Below are 19033 nucleotides of genomic sequence, written 5' to 3' on the forward strand. Positions count from 1 at the left end.
GAAGGCTTAAGTGGAATTGAAGCAACCACAGAAGTTGGTGTCTGCTACCAGCATTGCCTTCAGCTCAAGGATTGGTGGTATGTATGCCACCATAGGTACCACCAAGGAAATTAATGGAACCAATCGGGTAACCCCTTTCAAATCTGTCTGCTGTTTAGAGGTGTGAGCTGTAATAATGTCAGTAAATGTCCTGGCCATCGGCATCAAGGCAGGGTTGGTGAGTGGTGTCGGTTCTTCTGAAGTGTTAGGAAACTTGGGGGTCTGTGCAGCAGTATAGTGCTCTTGGATGCAGATGTACCGGTTCTTGTGGCTGTCTTGGGAACTGGAACTAAACATTCTCCAATTGATGTTCTTGTTTTTATGTTGTTTTTTTTATTTATTTATTTACTTAGAAGTTAGTAAAATGGGGGAGGGTGAAGAGAAGCAGCCTTTACGTAAAGATTTTCATGTTGTCCATAAATAAGGCCAGCTGGTTTGGGTATCTAGCTGAGGACAATACTGTGTAGTAGCTTGCTCGTCAGTACTCGTGATGCCATATAGAGCAAGATACTTTAACTGTACTAGTGCTAGCAAAACATTTATTTCCCTCAGTTCTACTTCTCACTGGCCAACCAGCAGCACTGGATGCCTAGAGAATGGACTGCCTCATGACGATGTGGTTGTTGGATGAGGCAGAAGCTGTTTGGTTCTGGTTTTTGCACTGCAGCATTTCTCCCACTCAGTGCTGCCTTCTGTGGCAGTCGCATGTGGCAGCACGGGCTCTCCTCCTCTGAACTATCTGCTCCAGTAAATGGGGTCCAGTCACCTCAGGGACTAGGTTAGTGTAGCTCCTGTGGTGGTGTTACATAGAGCCTACTGTCCTGTGGGTGCAAACTTGGTTTCAAAATTACTGGATAGCCTCTATTTGTGTTTTGCCACTGCTTTGTCAGAAGAACAGGTGAGAAATAAGGACTCTAGGCAACCTGCTGTGTGTGACTGGTGTGTGTTCAGCCAGCTGGCTGACTAATTTGGTCAGGGGCTGATTTTAGAGTTGTGTTCAATAGCTGAATGAAGAGGTGTGTTCAGTGTTAACCAGTGCTTCTGATGCTGCTTTGCAGCCTACTCTTCCCTCCAGGACAGCTAAGTCTCTTACGCTGGTTCTGGTTTGTGTCAAAACTGTGTTCCGAAGACAGATACAGCCTGCAAATACAATTATTTTCTTTTTTTGCCCTGCACACACTCATCTGGAAATACTAATTCTTTAGCCTGTTGCTTTAAATACTTCTCCCCTAGCCCTTTTGTATTTTATCCCTCACACCCTTTTCTCTGTGTATCAGACTTAAGCTTCTTGTCTTGTCTTGTCTTTGGAAGGTTTTTTTCACAGTCTATCCATTCTACATACCATATGCTGTCAGGAAGGTGAACCTGGCATCTTGTCATCTGTTACGGCCAGTCTTTATTGCCTACTCTTTCTTGTTCTTCTGCATAATTTGAGAAGACTTAATGTCTGCAAACCTCATTCTTCACATCCTTCTGTAAAACTCTCCCTTGGTGTGATATTGGCAAATAAAAGGTTACAGTGATTACACTGCTGGACTGCTGAGCCCACTGTTCATGCTTTCTAGTGTTGCCTTGTTTCCATGTTCCTTTCTTTATCTGTGTGCACATATTACGCCATAAATTTATTTTTAGGCATACACGGAGGCTTTGGCTTATGAAAAAGGCCGAAGAAGAGAACAGCTCCTCATTTATGAGTGCACTGCTGTAATGCCTTGCTTTTTTATACTTGGGCTATTAAGTCTTCAGGGAAGTAGAGAGAAGTGCTGTGTTTGTACAGCGAAGCCTCCTATGTTATATAAGCGTGAACAGCTTTAACTCATCAAACAGTGCATAAAAGATCCAGGAGGAATCCAAAACAAACTGTGTGTGTGGTTCCCCTTAGCCTTTTGCTGCTTATTGACTAAGTTTTTAGACCCCTGAGCCTGTAGCCTGTCTGCTAAACTTGCTTCTATCGTGATGGCAGCTTGGTAGGGTACAGGGAGCTCACCTTGGGGAAGATGCTCTCTCTTTCAATCTGCATGACTTCTTGTCATGGTTTAACCCCAAGTAGCAACTCAGCCCCACACAGCTGCTCGCTCACTCCCCCCGCATTGGGACTGGGGAGAGAATCAGAAGAGTAAAACTGAGAAAACTCATGGGTTGAGATAAAGACAGTTTAATAAGTAAAGCAAAAGCAGCGCACGGAAGCAAAGCAAAACAAGGGATTCATTCCCCACTCCCCATCGGCAGGCATGTGTTCAGCCTTTGCCCGGGCAGCGGGGCTCCAGCACGCCTAATGGGAAGATATGCCATTGCTGCAGATGCCCCCCTTCCTCCTCCTTCCCCCAGCTTCATATATTCAGCATGATGTTCTATAGTATGGAATATCCCTTGGGTCTGTTGGGGTCAGCTGTCCTGGCCATGTCCCTTCCCAGTTTCTTGTGCCCCCCCAGCCCCTTGCTGGCAGGGCCTGAGAAACTGAAATAGTCCCTGACTTAGTATAAACATCACCCAGCAACAACCAAAACCATCAGTGTGCTGGCAGCATTCTCACAGCAAATCCAAAACACAGCACTGCACCAGCTAAGATGAAAATTAACTCTTGCTTCAGCCAAAACCAGGACACCTCTAATTCCTTCTTTCTTGTCACCTTCTCTTTCACTTGCATGTCCTGAATGTGTGGCAGAATGGGAGACTGAATGTCCTCGACGGGTGTCTGCAGCCAAAACGACATTAATACAATCTGTACCTTGAAGAATTGGTACATTTTTCTTTCATGCTGCTCTAGAGAGCAGTCTCTAGAAATACTATTAAATGTAGTTTTCCACTGAAATATGGCTTTAGGGACAGCAGCAGAGCACTTTGAGACCTAGTCTGATTGTTTGCTGCTTATGCTGCTGTCGATGTGAAACTTACCCATATAGCAAGTCTTATTCCTAGTACATTCTCACAGAATCAGCACAGCTGTGGAAGGGATGAAAAGTAAAGTCTTCTAACAATCATATTATCAGAGGTGATTGTGGAGTTGCATTTTTGTTGCTGGTTGTCATGTAACACTGAAACTGTGTGGTATTGGTCACTATAAAGTTAAGGATATCCTTAAAGTCTTCATGGCTGACAGCGAGGTCCTCTGTAAAATGAATTTAGCTTGAAACTCTGTTCTGAAGATGGGTAGCATTCCTGTAAGGCACACTGGCCACCTCTCTTTGTGACTACAAATGAGTATGTTTTCATCTCTAGACTATTCCCTGAGATTCACTGCTCATTTGAGATTTTTTGTTTTGTTTTTCTTTGTTTAAAGGTGTTCGCACTTTCATTTGTAGATTAAAAATTCAGGCTGCTCTCTCCGTTATTGGTCTCTTGCCCACGGTGCCTTTGCAGGAAATGAGATTGTATTGTCATGACCCTGGGAAGTACCAGTCTGGTAACTTGAATAAAAAAGAACAAAATCAAATGCATGCATGGAACGGGAAGCAGCAGGGAGGAAACTAGAAGTTAAAGGCATAGGCATCTTAGTATCTGATTACTTGGGGGCTGAGGGTGGGGTTTATTTGAACCTCCCCTCAAATTAGACTTCAAGTCTAATCCAAAAAACACTGAAGAAATTACTATTCAAGCATCTGATGTGTCTGGACTTTCATACTGAGTAACTGTGTCCCAGAAAGCATGTGCTAGGAGCTGTGGATGTATATGTATGCAGGGTAGGAGAAGAGAGCATGGATTTTGTCTCACGTCAAGGATAGCTGGTGCAAACAAAGGCAGAGTGATGCAAGAGAGGGTTAAGAGTTAATTGCAGAGGAAGGTTTTCCTTACAGATGGGATGGGAGGCTTTTAGCTGCTCCTCTTAACATACCTCTAGTGGATCTGATGAAATTGCCACTATGTGAAATCCCTAGTTTGGATTACAGAGTAGTTAAATGAAGCTGTTTAACTTTTTTTTTATTTATTTATTTTTCTTCTGCTTGATGGTCAACATCACCTTTTTTTCAATGATTATTGGAATGCTGCTGCCGTTTGGTATTGCAAGTGGAGTTCACATGGGGAGTGGGCTTGATTCTTGTCAGGGATGCTTGCTGGGGTTAGTTGTGTGAACTGGTAATAAATGAAACTATTGCCTCCAAAGAGTCTGGAGAAGTAAGCCTCTCTGTGCTGTGGGTGAGCTTTTTGTCTGTAGGTGCTGCGTAGCGCTTCTGTTTGCACAACAGTGGAATCACGTGGGAGTGTAGCATATAAAGAGAAAACTACTTCTACTTGCTTGCTTTATTTACTCTATCTTACAGATATAATGCCAACAGCCAGTTTCGTGATATGCTGTTACTGTCCTGGCACTTGGAGCTCAAAAGGCAAAATAGGACTGGTTGTCACTCTATACATGTGTAACAAGTGACTGTATATCTCCCTTGCTCAGGTTGTCTCCTGCTGCATATTATGCTCAGAGGATGATCCAGTATCTTTCCCGGAGGGACAGTATTCGACAACGCTCTATGCGATACCAACAAAACCGCCTCCGCTCTTCCTCCTCCTCTTCTTCCACTTCAGAGAACTCAAGCCCGTCTGTAGAAGGAAATGATCTGGAATTTGAAGATTTTGAGTAAGTGTGCATGCTGCCTTGCCCTCTTGCTTGAGTCTGTTGTCAGTACAAGACTGCATTGTGGCTTGCTACTGTTTACCAGAGACACCTGAGGCTTCCTGTAGGAACAGATTAAATTAATAATTAGAGCAGTGATTGCTACAAATGGGTCTTGTAATTTCTGTTACGAAAATGAAGGATGTTTTAGGCTACCTCCAACACATCAGGCTATCTCAAACAGATTTAAAAAACCAGTTAAAGAAAAGGAGAATCTTTCTCCCATGGAACAGATGGAGAGCCAAGAATTTATTAGAGCTTTCAGATCTTGAGACAGAACAGGAACCACTAAGAGGCTTTGCTGGACTTAGTTCTTTGGTCTAGGGCTGTAGGAGAGAGCCAGACGTGTTCTGTTACTTCTGCTTGCACAATCTGTACAATTTTGTCAAATCAGTGGAAGTTTGTGGAGTGGTTTGTTTTTGCGGTTTGTTTTGAAGACTTGGTGATTGTGAACCTGTGTTAAGTTCAAGCTTAGTTTCCTGTAAGGAGAGCACATGGCCTCTTGTATCAAAGTGAGGGCTGACTACATCCAAACCTTAGAAGAGCAGGACTCCTGTAAGCCGCTATATTTCCTTCTGAGTGGTTCTCCTGTTTTAAAGTCTGCTCTCCAGCATCTGCTTTTGGACTTCTAGTGATACCTGGTGTAATCCCAGCAAACAAATTTATTGCAGTCTCTTTCCGATGAATGGAAGTATAGTAATGAATTCTTTAGATGGCATGGGGACCAAAAGCCCAGGAATTTAGATTAAATCCATTTTAGCAGAAAAGAATATGACCTTTCTAGTTTGTCTTGAGTCATTTCCTTTTATAAATGTGGGATTTTGCCTGGGTACTTCAGATATTTCACTGAATTTTTTCCCCCTTTGTGTGTATTGTGATTAAAACATGGGATGATTCTGAGCATTGTCATGGAAGTTGTCTACATTGGTAGTGTAGGTGGGAAGTGTGTTTGATGGGAGTTGTGAACTCCTCAAAACTCTGGGTTTTTATATTGCTGCTGCCAGCAGAGGATGCTGTCAACTTTGCTACTGTCATAACTTCCACTTTTACTCTTGCAGTGGCATATACTTGAGACGGCATGTTGTTAAAGCTCCATGCCCTTTGTGACAGGGTGAAGACCCTTTATGAAGGACACTGTTAACACTAGCTGTTCTCAGGAAAGCAAGATATTTATCCCTTTCTGACTTTTTAAGTGGTGGTAGACTTTTTTTTTCCCCTTAGAATGTTGTTCTGTGAAGCTGTCATTTCATGCTCCAGCAATTAAATATTCAGAAGTGCAGAGTGAGAGAATGTCTTCCCCTGTCATTGTGGCCTTGTTTGTGTAGGATGTAAATGAGGGGAGATAATGCAGAAGAGTCACTGTCTAGTAGCTTTTCCCAGTCAGCTTTGTGGTCTGGAAGAGCAGAAATATGGTGGCTGCTGGGCTCATTTTGTGAGGTGGGAGCGTTGCAAGCATAGACCTTAATATTTCCGTTATTCCATTTTATTTGTCTGAGGCGGCTTGTTCCGCTGGGAAAATAAAAGATGGTAAGTTGTTCGTTCCCAGAGCCAGGCAAATGCCTGCTGAGGAGTGTGTTCCCCTGCAGATAATGTTCGCATAGTAAGAGCACCCAGTCAGGGAAGCAATTCAATCAGCCATGCTAAGGTTGTCTTTCATTTCATACTGAGCAAAAAGAAGTGTTTATTCCTTAATGTGCAGTGGTTGAATTTATTGGTTGAATATTTCATGTTGAATTCTGGTCTGTGCACTGAAGACATGCTGTCTTTTTTCCTTCTCTGCTTCATTATTTCTCCTGGCTGATTAGAGGGAGCTGCTGTGCAGGTGTCCTCAGAGCTGGAACTTGTCTCACGATTCATTTGATTTCTTCTGCTGACACTTCACCATTAAATCTCTTATACAGAGGTTTTGCCTCTCCTTTTGGCTCCTGTATCCCACCTCCTTTGTTTGCTCACCTGAGCAGAGTCCTGTATTTCTTCATGTGTTTCTTTCTTGCCCTGGTCCAAATGCTTTGGCTCCCCTGCTTCTCCAAATCTGGCACAGGACAGGGAATTGCTGTTGTCTAGCTGTCTGCAGCTCGTGCTTTTCTCCTGGAATCCAGTGAATATTTTTTTAATGCAAAAGCCATAGCAAATTGCCTTGCTGCTTTATATTTCTAAATTGGTTAATGTAATTGGTGAATATTCTCTGTTCTTTCATTTTCCTAGAGACTGGGAGAAAGATGTAAGGGGCATTAAACGCCAGCTGGTTTTACTATACATAGAGCTCTGGGCAAGGAGCGAGCCCTGTGCTTGTGCAGGGTGCCTGGGAGATGAGCCTTCCCCATCTTCTGTGGGGTTCTGAGGCTTTTTCTTCTCTGAGATTAATTTTGTGTCTTTTTTCAGCTTTGCTTACCTGATCATATAGAAGGGGTGTGAAAAATTTGGCCTCTGCACTGTGTGCATATGGCTTCTGAATTGAAGCTAAAGCCTGTCCTCTTGTGTGTCAGTCTAATGGTGTCATTTTCCTTATGCAGTTTCTCCAGAATCTTATTTGAATTCATTCATAAATACGTGTAGTTTATGATAGCAGTAGTGTTGGCCTAAGAATGTGAAGTAGCGTGTTTTTTTAAGTATTAGTAATATTCTTCTATTACACCAGCTTTTTTATGGACAGAGGAGGAGGGAGACGCAAGCGATACCTGTGTAACTTGGTCTAATAAGATGTTATCTCTCTCCATGTGCTGCCTGTGTTTAACCTGTCACTGTTGTCATCTTACTGCTTGTTGAATACAACTGACAACTGTAAACTTGGTCATGTCTGCATGAAGGCATTTAATTTGGTTTCTAATATATATACAGTTTGTAATATTAGGTTATTAACAGATAGATTGATATGAGTGGGCTTGAAGGTTAGCTTTAGCAGAATGCTAAGCTAAAATGAAAAGGCTTCTTGTATTCTGGGGTAAGACTCTGAATGGAGAATGATGTCACTTCAGTCTCCCAGCATAACTGGTAAAAATAGATTCTTTATAGACAAGTCATAGATGTTGAACTTTTTAATCAGGGTCTTTTTTTTTTTTTTGAGTGTTTTGTGTTTGGATCACATAGTAAATTTAGATTTTTAGAGCAAAACTATTTTTTTCTTCTTCAACAAGCAGATGAATCTTGGCCTTCAATGTCCCTTTTTGTCTGCAGTAAGTGTGAGAACAAATGCACAAATACAGGTTCGTTTTATCTGTCAGACTCAAAAGCAAATATATAGGACAGCTCGCTGTCTGAAAGCCTTGCTCAAATCCTTCACTACAGTTCTGTAAAGACTTTCAAACCAAGGCTAAAGGTGTGACTGTGGCTGACTGCTTTGTCTGCTTTTGAGAGTGGGCTGCCTGGTAGAATGTAGATATGAAGGAGCCTGGAGATTACGCTGTTCTAATGTCTGCAGCTTTTCCCCTTCCTAGCCTGTCCTTTTTCCTTTCTCCCAAGAGGATCTGTGCTGGGGTGGATCCATTCAGTTGTGTCCTTGTGACAGACTGGGAAGGTCTTTATTGTGTCTCCGCAACAAGAAGGGCTTTACCTCACAGGCCTGAAGTCTTGTTTTAGTGCTTTATCTTTTCAGTTTCTTTTGAGACACCACTGAGCACCCAGGGAAGAGAACGTGAGTACTGCAGGCACTGTTTTACTGAGGCTGTAACGGGCATTCTGGTTTTGTGGAAGCAGGCTCTTGCTTTGCAGAGTTGATGAATCACTTACGGGAAAACTTACAAGATTCAGGGTGACATTATTTGGCTGTATTTGTCAGTTTAAAATCCTTTCATTTAAGGTGTGTTCTGGACCAAGACTTTAGGTTTCTTAGATGGGCATTTTGCAGGGGTCTCCTGATAAGTGTGTAGGACATGAGTATCCACCATGCCTGTCTTCTGCCTTTTTTGGCTGCTTTATTGACACTGTCACAGCAAGAAGTGCCAAATTGAAGTTCTTCCAATAGCTTCTCACCTTAAAAGGTTCTAAGATCACGACCCGCCAGCTGACTGCCACTGTGCAAAAGCTGTAAGCCTTGCTTCTGTTTGCTTGAATATGATTTTATTTGGTTTGAGTCTGTTTTGTTCATGGTCAGTGCTCCGGTTCAAGCTGGCACTTTGGTTTAACTTTCTTTGTGAATCAAGGCAAAACAGCGCACAGCCTATTAGACATTCATGCCAGATATCTAGGCAATCACCCTTCTTTTGGAATGTCTTCATTTAAAGCATCTTTTCTTGTTGGCTTCTTTAAGAAAATTGACTTGTGCATTGGGGCCTGAAAATATTAATTAGGAATGGGCAGGAAGCGATTGTGCCCGGCCTTGTGCACTGGGGGAGCAGGGGAGGCAGTGGCTGCGGAGGTGTGGGTTACTTAGTAGTGTGCACTGGGGGAGCAGGTTTGGGTTTGGATTCTGTTCTCCCTGTTGCTCCTCAAACAGAATGGTGGAAATGGGTTTTGGGGAGGGAATTGTGTGTCACGGTGAGAACAAGCACGTGGTTTGGTTAGTGGCTGAGACAGAGATTTTAGGAAATACTGAGTAAGAAGAGAGAGAGGTTGGAGATTACCAGTTTCTGAAATAATGTCTTCCATACCCTTGTGAAGGAATTCCACGCATGTGTTTAAATCCAGTCTCTACCTTTTCAGTCTGATTCTTTATCATTGTTTGCTAGAGACACGAAGCGACAGGAGCGCTAATCTGCAGAAATGCAATCGGTTCACAATACGCAGGCTGTTTTCTCTTAGCACACCAACTATTAAGAGCACAAGAGTAGAACCTGGAGTCTGTACAGCCAGTCTTGGTCTTTCGTGCCCTCCTCCCCAGCTGTTCACTGCGCATTTGTGTATTTCACAGCACTTTTTCCTTCCTGGGGCAACCTTCAGCTTCTACATAAGAAACTTCTTCAAAGAGCAGCCGGGTTTTCTTGGCACAAGAAAGGAGAAATTAGAATGGCTGAAGTTTTTTGTGAGACTTGAAGTGTATGGGGCTTCTGATCTACAGCTCCAGAACAGCAGGACAAGTTCTGTCATTGTGGAGAGAGAAGTGCGGGGGGAATCCCAGAGATAAGGGGAGAGGTTTACTCTGTAGGGTGACTATAGCTTAAGCTGACACCTGAGGATGGATGGGATGCCAGCTGTTAAGTTCTGATATGGTGTAACAAAGGTGGGTAAAAGAGAGATTACTTGATCAATGGTGGCCTTTTGGTATAGTGGTAGAAAGGATGCATATCTGAACTACAAGGTTTTAAAAAGCAGTTAGGCTGAGTGTTTCAATTTTTCTCCTTACCATCCTGATGTTTACATTTGAGGTTAACAAAAGACATGGTAGGTATATGAGAATCTATATGAGCTCTTAATGTCATTTAAATGCCAATGGAAATGGATTTTTAGGATCCATGTCACATCCGTGTACTGCAGAAAAAGTAGCAGTTTCTTTCTGGAAGTCCTGGATGGGACACTTTGTTATCTCTCTCTCTTACTTGAGCAGCTACAAATAATATTCTTGTTAGCAATTTTCTGTTTGAGTTCAGATAAAGATATTAAAAGCAGGATTGCTGTTTGTTGTACGTACCTGCTTTTGTTGTTTTCTTCCCAGAACCCCTTTATCTGTGGTTTTGATGCTGTTTCCTCTGCCTCTGTTTTTTTGGATCACATGGCTCTGCATCGTTGTTTTGGATGAAGATGGACCTTCTAAAAACTGGCTTTCAAGGCAGACCTGAATTCTGTGGAACTTGGTGGTCACTTTCTGTTGGTATTTTCCCCACCTCTCGTAGGTTTGTGAGCAGTTAACACTGGGATGTTGCTTCCTGATACATAGCAATTTATGTTAATTATATTCATCATCTTAAACACAGTTGCAGGCTAAGAATGCTAACAAGTCCTGGATGAATGGAAATGATATTGAATCTACTCTTTGAACTTCATTTTTCAAGGATTAGTGAGATTCTTAGCTCGGCTTGTGATCTACTCTAGTAGCCTGCAGCTTCATTTTCCCTATTCTTTTTATCTTTATCTTTTGTGACAGTCTTTTATATTCCCCTTATCTTGGTCTTAATGTCTAATAATGCTGCCTGGATGCAGTGACAGGCAGTGACCGTTTCCTTGCAGCGGTTCTGCAGGATATTGCTAACCTTTGCAGCATAATGTTGTATTCACCGTTAAGTCACATTCCAGCAAGGCAAGTGTCTTCACAGCAGGGCGGTGAAAGAATGAGTGCCTTTTGAAAGCTGACAGTTGCCAGAGAAGCTCACATCATATTCCGTCCTGTTGGTTGCCTGGGCTTGTAGAAACAGTTTTGATGGCAGGATGGTACATCGGAGTTTTTCTGCTATTTCTGAACTGTGATCTTTGTTTTCCTTTTATTTTGTGTCTGTGAAACTCTTTTAAGTCAAACTAGGTCACTTGGTAGGTGATGTCTGGTGTTAATGAGAGTGATCAGGAAGCAAGCTGTTACTAGTTTGTTGCTGGCCATGCAGAGAAGGCAGTGGTTAACATTCTTCAAGCCTGTAGGTCTAACAGATGAGTGGTGTTTGTGCAGTTTTTGCTTGGAAGACCAGTAGCATGACAGTGCAGTATAGTTGAAAAAGCTGGTGCTTACTTTTGGCTCTTTATTCCTGTATGGAAGCCTGATGGAGCAGCTGATTCCATGTTTGCACTACAAATTGTGCTCAATGAGTACCAGTTGTGAGGTTTTCAAGTGATTAGAAGTAGCCTTAGTGATGTTTTCCCTAGTTGTGCTCACATGAATGGTTGAAAATGGCTAATTAAGGGGTCTCAAAGGAAGGGTAGTTGCAATGCTGGATGTCCTCATTTTTCATAAAATACTGAGTACAGTGGTTTCTTTAGTACCCAGGTGCCATGTCTAGGCTGGGGAGTAGGGATTTGCTACCTTAGTCTGGCCTCTGATGTTTCTGATTTTCTAGTGATCCACTGCAGTGGAGTGAATCAGTCTTACTCTAAAACGTATCATCCATTGGTGAGCCCACCACACGGTGAGGTAATTAGGGACAACTGGATACTGTGCCTGGATAAGAGTCAGTGCTTCATTTTGGTTCTGAAGCAATTAATCCTTGGCCTTTAATGGGCAAGTACAGCTGTTTCTCTTGACCAGGTAATAAATCCTTTCTTATGTGATGCTTCTCTGAAACACATGATCTTCTGAAGTGCCGTTTTCAATCTTGTAAATAAATTTCCCCCTGAACAGCCCTCTGAGAGGTAATCAAGGCTGGCAGTTTGTTTCCCTCTGGTCAGGAGAGCCATTAGTAACTCAACAGTCCGCTGTTTTATAGGAAGTTTTAGCGGATAAATATACATAAGCTTTCCCTGGTGTTCCTTTGAAAAAGCTGCTAGTGAAAGACTGGTGGTTTAGCCTTTTGAAAGAACATAGGAAGATGGAAAGGCACCATGTCTTGGGTGACTTATTCAACTTCTTCATCAATTGTTTTATTAAGTAGCTATGTTAAAAATCTATTCTTCCTAGCTCCTGTCTCTCCAGCTGGGCAGCATTGGTCTTTGCAGTTTCTCTAATATTTTTATTCAGTTTTTTTGGCGTCCGATGTTATACTTGGAAGTTTGCTCTACGGTCCTAATACATTTAGTTCAGGAAAGGCTTTTTGTGTAGCAGATGCTTCTTTTGGCCTAAAATTTCTTGTTTCTTGTTGTCTCCTTCAGTTCTGCCTTAAGTACTTCTCCTTCGGTAATGGTCATATCCTTCAAAGATGGTTAGTTAAATTTATTTTTATACCTTTCATTTTTACCAGATTATGTATATTCTTTTTAAATCTGGTTATTTTTTCATTTTAATGTCTGTGGATGTCAGTGCTTGTACGCTTTTTGATAAGACCGGTGCTACTGGCTTGCTTATTTGTAGCTACTTGTGGAAACACGTCTCTGCTCGGAGATAAGTCAGCTGTCTTGAATCTTTTCTCTTAGACACGATCCTGGTTTTAGGTGACATGCCCTGTCCTCAGAGCCATAAGTAGGGTGGTCCCCTTTTCCTGGGTTGAGCTTACAACTTCTCCAAGTCTGAAGGACTATGAGTAAGGTAGCATATACTGGATGGAACCTCTATGTTTTTTGATTGAGACTAATCCTGCTGATCCAGGAGGTGTTATTCCAGCTACTGTGTGTTTCTGGAGAGCTACGATCATCTTGCAGTGTGACTTTTCATTTTGTCTTCTAGTATACCTGTATCTCACTGAAATATTCAGAATGTCAAGATTTTATTTTATTTCATGTCTACACCTCTATTTTGAGAGGCTTATTTCCTAGAAATGCTCCTAGTTTTTCCTAACTTCGTTTGTAGGAGGTGCCCAGGATCTTGCAGGATCAGACAGAAGGAAAACTAAGGTTTTAATACCTTCCGGTATTTGCTGCTCCTTCACTTGTAAAGCTAGGAGTTAACTTTGGGTCATAGTGTTCCCACTGTATGTCCCTTACCCACCAGGATGGTGCTGGAGAGTGATTGACGTTCTTAGAATCACCAGCAAACATAATGTTTCCCTCACCACCTCTGTGCTACTTCTGTACCCTTTGTAAAGCATTCTACACACTGTGTCTTGGAGTCCTATGCAGCTCTTGAGTGTGCCCTTCACAGGATGTCATCTGTTTTCATGTAAATCAGCAGTAAATTCTGTGAAGTGCAAGATTTCAGGATCTGTTTCTTCTTTAGTATGGCGAGTTTAATATGACATCCTGCAGGGTACCCTCTTTAGAGGACCTGGGGTCAGACTTGACCAGTCTCTAACACAAAGTAAGTTTGCGATTTTTGATAATCTCCCCTGAGCTCCTGATACGATCTTTGTGCTACTCCAGCCCTTCTTGCTTTGTGTGATTCCTGCCCTCTGTGCTAGCTCCTCTGAAGTAACCTCCTGCAGTCTTAAAGCTGATAGCAAGTAAGTGGAGATAGTTAATGTTTGAAGTACCAAGAAAATGTTACTGTTTGTTAATGTTACATCAAGATGGTACAACTGAATCCAGTGCCAGCCCTTAAGGGTATTAGTAGATGCCACTTAACCAATTATTTAGCATTTCTATTGTACGTAAGTGTCTAACCTCTGCAATAGAAATTGATTTAGCATTTTAAATTGGCTTGCATGAAACACGATAAAATGCTGAAAATAGGGAACAATTGGCTTGGTCTGATATAATTTGATTCTTACAAACTTGCATGGCTTACTGGTGCTGGCTCTGGTAATTAAATGACTTTTCAAAATGGTCATTGTTGACCTAATTCTGTTGGCAGTGTGGTCAGTGGGAGTTTTAATATTGACTACAATGAGAACAGTTAGACCAACAGATTGCCTTAGAAATCCCATGCTGTGTGTTTAATTTCACTTCCTGATACAACAATCTCTAAATATTAAAGAGAATTCTTGCCAAGATAGAAAAGCAGAACATAGCTGTTTTACTTTCTGACAGTCTTGACTATATTCTGTATCCACTTGGTTACTAATGTGGTAGCCAAGTTACTGGATGAAAAAAATGCCTTTTTCTCCAAACTGTAGGATGCAAAGTTTTGCATCTCCATCTCTGTGTTCAAAGCTGGCGTTGTCGCTCCATTATATTTACATTGGTCAACTCTTCTCTCAACAAGCAAACAAAACAAGAGCAGAAAAATCCAGGGAGATTTGACTGTCTTATCCAGTTTAGGATAATAGGCATAAGAAGGATGAAAGTTTAAGTGTCCATAAATCACCTGAATGTTTGGGAACACCTTTCTTCTCCTGCGCTGTTCTGTGTTAGTGTTAATGCTGTTTTTCCCCTACCAACTCTTATTCTCCATATCGCTGTTTTGATTTGTCCCACACTGGTATCTGAACAAATTATGAATAACCTGGATTTTGAGCCAGACCCTTAGAGTTGTTTTGACCATTTGTTGGTTCTTGCAGTTTTCCTCCTGAGACAAATTAGTCTGTTAATAATTATAGTATTAAGTCTCCCTTGTCACCTTACCTGCTGATTATTTCTGATTCTTTCTCTGCATCTTGCTCAATGGCTTGCTTAGTTGCTTCATTATTATTTTTTCCCTGCAGAAGTTTCCCTGTGCTGTTCAACTTTGCTGGTACACTTAAAACAAAGGGCATCGCAGGATGACCTTTTAGCCCTGTTAGAGCACTTGCTGTGGTGCAAATTTGCTTCATTTACTTTTGCAAGGTTATTGAGTTGCTTTACAGAAGAGGCTTTTTTTATGTAGAGAGGCACACTCTGAGTGATCCACTTTTGCAGGTTATGGTAATTAAACTATCCAATGCAAATAATTAGCTAATGAGCCTGTAGGTAGTTGACACTAAATAGAAAGTAGAGCATTAGATCTTCACCAGTACTTTAGAGAACTTTGGAAACTTTTCATCTCTTGCTGGAGTGCTTCACGCTGGCACTGCAGCAGTGCTAACATCTGCTCTCCTCCCTCTGTCAGCAGAGGCTGTGTGTGGTACAGAAATAACACAAAGTGCCACCCATCTTCACTGATCTGTAGGTTGGGGTTTTTATTTTCCTTTTTAGAGGGTGCAGAAATAATCTTCAGCTGGTACCAGGGTAATATCAGCTGTCTAGCTTTTCAGCACTAGATGCCTAAAAAACACACTTCCATATAGTTGAGCATGGGAGTATAGATATAAATGACTCTGTAAATTAGTGATTCAGAGTAATGTTAAAAGACACTGCCCTGTGCTAAAGATGAATATATCTTATGCTTCCATGACAGTAAATAGGAATTTTAGCATTCTCAAAGGATAGTCACTGTTTCTCATTCCCAATTCTGCTGTTTGTGTTATAGGGCAGTGGGTGTGGTATATTTTAAATTTATTTCCTTTTTTATAAGGGGATGTTAAAAATAGATTGCTGTCTCTGGAATCAGTAGAGGCTGTGTCTGTCATGGTGAAAACCAAAGATGAGTCCAGGCTCTGTTTTTTCCCTGTAGGCTTTTTGTGTTGGGGAGGGTTCTATGCATGGTGAATAGGACAGTACAGGATGGAGTTCTTGCATCGGAAAGTTTCATTGATTAGAAAATTTGTGTCCTAGAATGTTTTTGTGGATGCTAAGAATATTGACTAGTGGCATTTTAAAAACCTCAAGCAATTAGTTGCTTTAGTTCTCTTGATTTGGACTGTGGGAGACTGCACCTTTTATTTTCTTTTGTTTGCTGGACCTAATTCCTCATTCCTTTTGAAACCTGCTGCAGAGAGTGTCTTCAGCTGGAGAGTTCTGCAGGGTGCAGTCCTGCTGCTCTTCCTCTTGCTGGTATTCGTCCCTTTTGAAAGCATCTTCTAATTCTAGTCATGTGCATAGCAAATGCCAACGCTGAAGACTGTTTTGCTGCATTTCTCTCAGGGCTGCGTATCAGTATCATTTCAAAAACTGATACACGGACATTTAAAAAGTGTATTTCTTGCCTGACTTTAAATAGCTCTTACTGTGTGTGGCAGGATCTGGAACATCCACTTCTTTTTCCCTTTTGGCCTTTTCTCTTTAGCAGGAAAAGTTGATATGTCAGCACTCTGAGTACGCAGGATCCCTTCTGTTATTGATCTGCATCTTAATAGGTTGGAGGCCTCAGAGAAAAGAACAGCATCAGCTTTTACATTGCTGATTTCAGGAATCCTGCTGGTTGCACAGAAACCTCAGGGCGAGGTGCGGTTTTGGCTGTGAACTGCAAATGCTGCGTCTGCAGCAGGAGAAATGGAAGCTTTGAGCTTGGATTTCGATTTGGTTTTGGTGAAATAGCTTGAAATGCTAACGAGCTTTGCAGAACAACCTCTGTTTTCGTGTTACTGGTTCCTCAAGTGTGTGGGAAAGAGCCATGTAATGGACTTTCTTCTCAGCCCACGTTTCTTGCTCACTGACTTTAAAAAAGCAAAGCAAAAAAAAAAAAAATTAGAAATTGCACAGCTTGCTGGAGTGGGTTAGGAATGTGCTGCTAGTGTTGCATAAGGAATATTTAGTTTCCTAGTGATTCTAAGCCTCTGCAAGTAATATTATCCCCACAACTGCCTGGGAAGGGGACAAGTAGAGCTGCAGTTACAGATGGGGATCTGGAATCCGGGAAGAACAGACTTGCTACTTGCACAAGGTCACACAGAGTGAATTTCTGAGTGGAGAGTAAGGCACTACAGAGGTCTGTTTCAGAACTTCAGTCACCAATACTCACTATTTTCCTTGCACTTTTAATGCTGTATAATTACAGGTCCTCTTGTGACCTATGAATGCAATATCAGGAATTTTGTTTGCTGGGGACTCTGACGGTCCTCTGGTTTGCCCTCCTGCTTGTTGTAGTGTTGTTATTGCCAAAATCAGACTGGGTCAGTCATGGCTTTGTCTGGCTCCTGTCTTGAGACTTCCAAGGACAGCAGCTCTGTGACCTCTCTGGGTAACCTGTTCAGTGTTGCACTGCCACCCTGGGAAAGAAGACTTTCCCTGTGTCTGCTGTAGGGCAGGAGTTGTTAGACCCTTTCTCCTCCTTCCCTAAGGCTCAGACATTTATTGTGAAATAGAATTAGAGGTTTCTGAGGAGGTATGGTTTCGTCTAATACCATCTAACGTTTCTGACTTCACTGGGAAAGCTTGTGAAAAGTGAGATTATCTTAAACTGTGATGGTGCTTAAACTGGACCTTGAGAGAAGGAGCGCAAAATAATAGTCTGCAGATTATGCTCTTTTGTTCGCATTAATGGAATGAAAAAGTGAAACTTAACAAAAGTGACTAACAGAAAGTTCTCAGCAGGACTATGCTGTGCTTGCTTTTGCTCTCCTGGTCCAAATTCTAAGGTTTCTCATTTATTTGCTCAGGTGCTGATACAGATTCATTTACTCTCTGTGGTTTTGTTGATACTTTTGAGACGTTGTCAAACAGTGAAGACAGTGGATATTAGGCTGCCCATATGCAAAAGTGTCAGGAGCCATTGGGACAGTAAATTGTATCAATCTGGAACATTAGAAGCACATGACTTATGCAAGAGAACTATTAAATCTGTGCCATACGCTGGATGACTAGGTGATGTTGTTGGGGTTTTCTTTTCTTGGAGAATGCTTTATTGCATAGTATTTTTAATGTACAGTAATTTTCTTTCTTTTGCTGAAGGGACAATGGAGACCGATCCAGGCACCGAGCTCCCCGAAATGCCCGTATGTCTGCACCGTCGCTGGGGCGCTTTGTCCCAAGGTAAGGCTTTACCTGTAAAAGGGTATGGAAATCCTGGAGGTACCCGTTGCAGTACAGCACTCTCGTGCTTTCAGAGGGATTCCTTTTCTTGCACGGGGCTGCTGTATTCTGGATTTGCAATTTCTGGGACCTCCGAGATGACATGTCGTTATGATCAGCTCATCCTGTGACATTTGAAGGACAGCATGTTAGTGCTTCTTACCTGCAGGTTAGGGCTACGGTCTGAAGGCAGAATAGGAGGAAAAAATAATCTGGTTGGAGATTCTCAGTATGACACGCTGGTTTGAGATTAGGAAGCTATTGTGGGAAGTAAAGGATTTGTTTAATGCTGATCTTCACAGGCACGTTGATCAGAGGAGGATCTATTCTGTTGTTTGAAGCAGTGAGGTGGTTGGCTAAGCAGAGGAGTCCGGTCTTCCCTCTACTATAGTCTACTTTGAGGAAACACAACTATGCCAGCAATTGCAGTTGCTGTCCAGGGCTGTAGTATACTGGGATGTCTTTCTCCATGTAAGCTTACCTGCTTTGTTTTGCAGACGCTTCTTGCTGCCAGAGTACTTGCCTTACGCTGGGATTTTCCATGAACGGGGACAGCCTGGCTTGGCCACTCATTCCTCTGTCAACAGGGTTTTGGCAGGTAATGAGATTTCCTTGTTTGCAGTAGTCATGTATATTAGTGGTATTTTTCTCATGAATCTGAGCAGAGGAGGATTGATGAGAAACAATCAAATTCCGACTTCTGAGGTTCTATTTAAGTTGTCCGAAAGAAGAGAAAGGACTGTTGAAGTGATGCGGTGAGCTGTCATTCAGGTGCTTGGGCATTGCAGATTCCACATTTGACGTATATGTATGGGACTGTCTGCATGAATTGGGGAGGGGTGCTGTTAACAGTTCTCCTTTTTGTTTAATTTTCTCCCCTGTTCCTAAATGTCTTTTTGTTAACAACTTGACAGACTAATGATCAGCTTGCTGCAGGTCCTTCTAATTGAATTATAGGGTGCCTTGTTCGTGTTCCGGCTGGCAAGATGCATACAAGGCAATGCGGGATTCAATTAGGATCTTAATAAGTGCATATTAAAAAACTCAGCTGCCACCACATACAGCACACAGGCATTTGGGAGCCTTAAAGGGCAGGCGGAGGTGGGAAGGGAGGTGGAAGGAAGAGGGGGAGTATGGCGCACTGGCAGTTCATGACTGAGATGGTTATAGCTGACACGTACTTTGAGGGTGGGTCTTTTT

General features: G+C 42.2%; 1 protein-coding gene across 1 annotated transcript in view; it reads left to right on the forward strand.

Annotated features, from left to right (window-relative positions):
* AMBRA1 (autophagy and beclin 1 regulator 1) overlaps positions 1 to 19033 on the forward strand; it is a 135668-nt gene that overhangs the window by 36790 nt on the left and 79845 nt on the right. Inside the window, 3 exon segments of the mRNA XM_037393884.1 lie at positions 4427 to 4609; positions 17714 to 17794; positions 18331 to 18431. Of these exon segments, the coding sequence (XP_037249781.1) occupies positions 4427 to 4609; positions 17714 to 17794; positions 18331 to 18431 (365 nt within the window).

The sequence above is a fragment of the Falco rusticolus genome, chromosome 7, assembly GCF_015220075.1.
Source record: "Falco rusticolus isolate bFalRus1 chromosome 7, bFalRus1.pri, whole genome shotgun sequence".
NCBI classification, from domain to species: domain Eukaryota; kingdom Metazoa; phylum Chordata; class Aves; order Falconiformes; family Falconidae; genus Falco; species Falco rusticolus.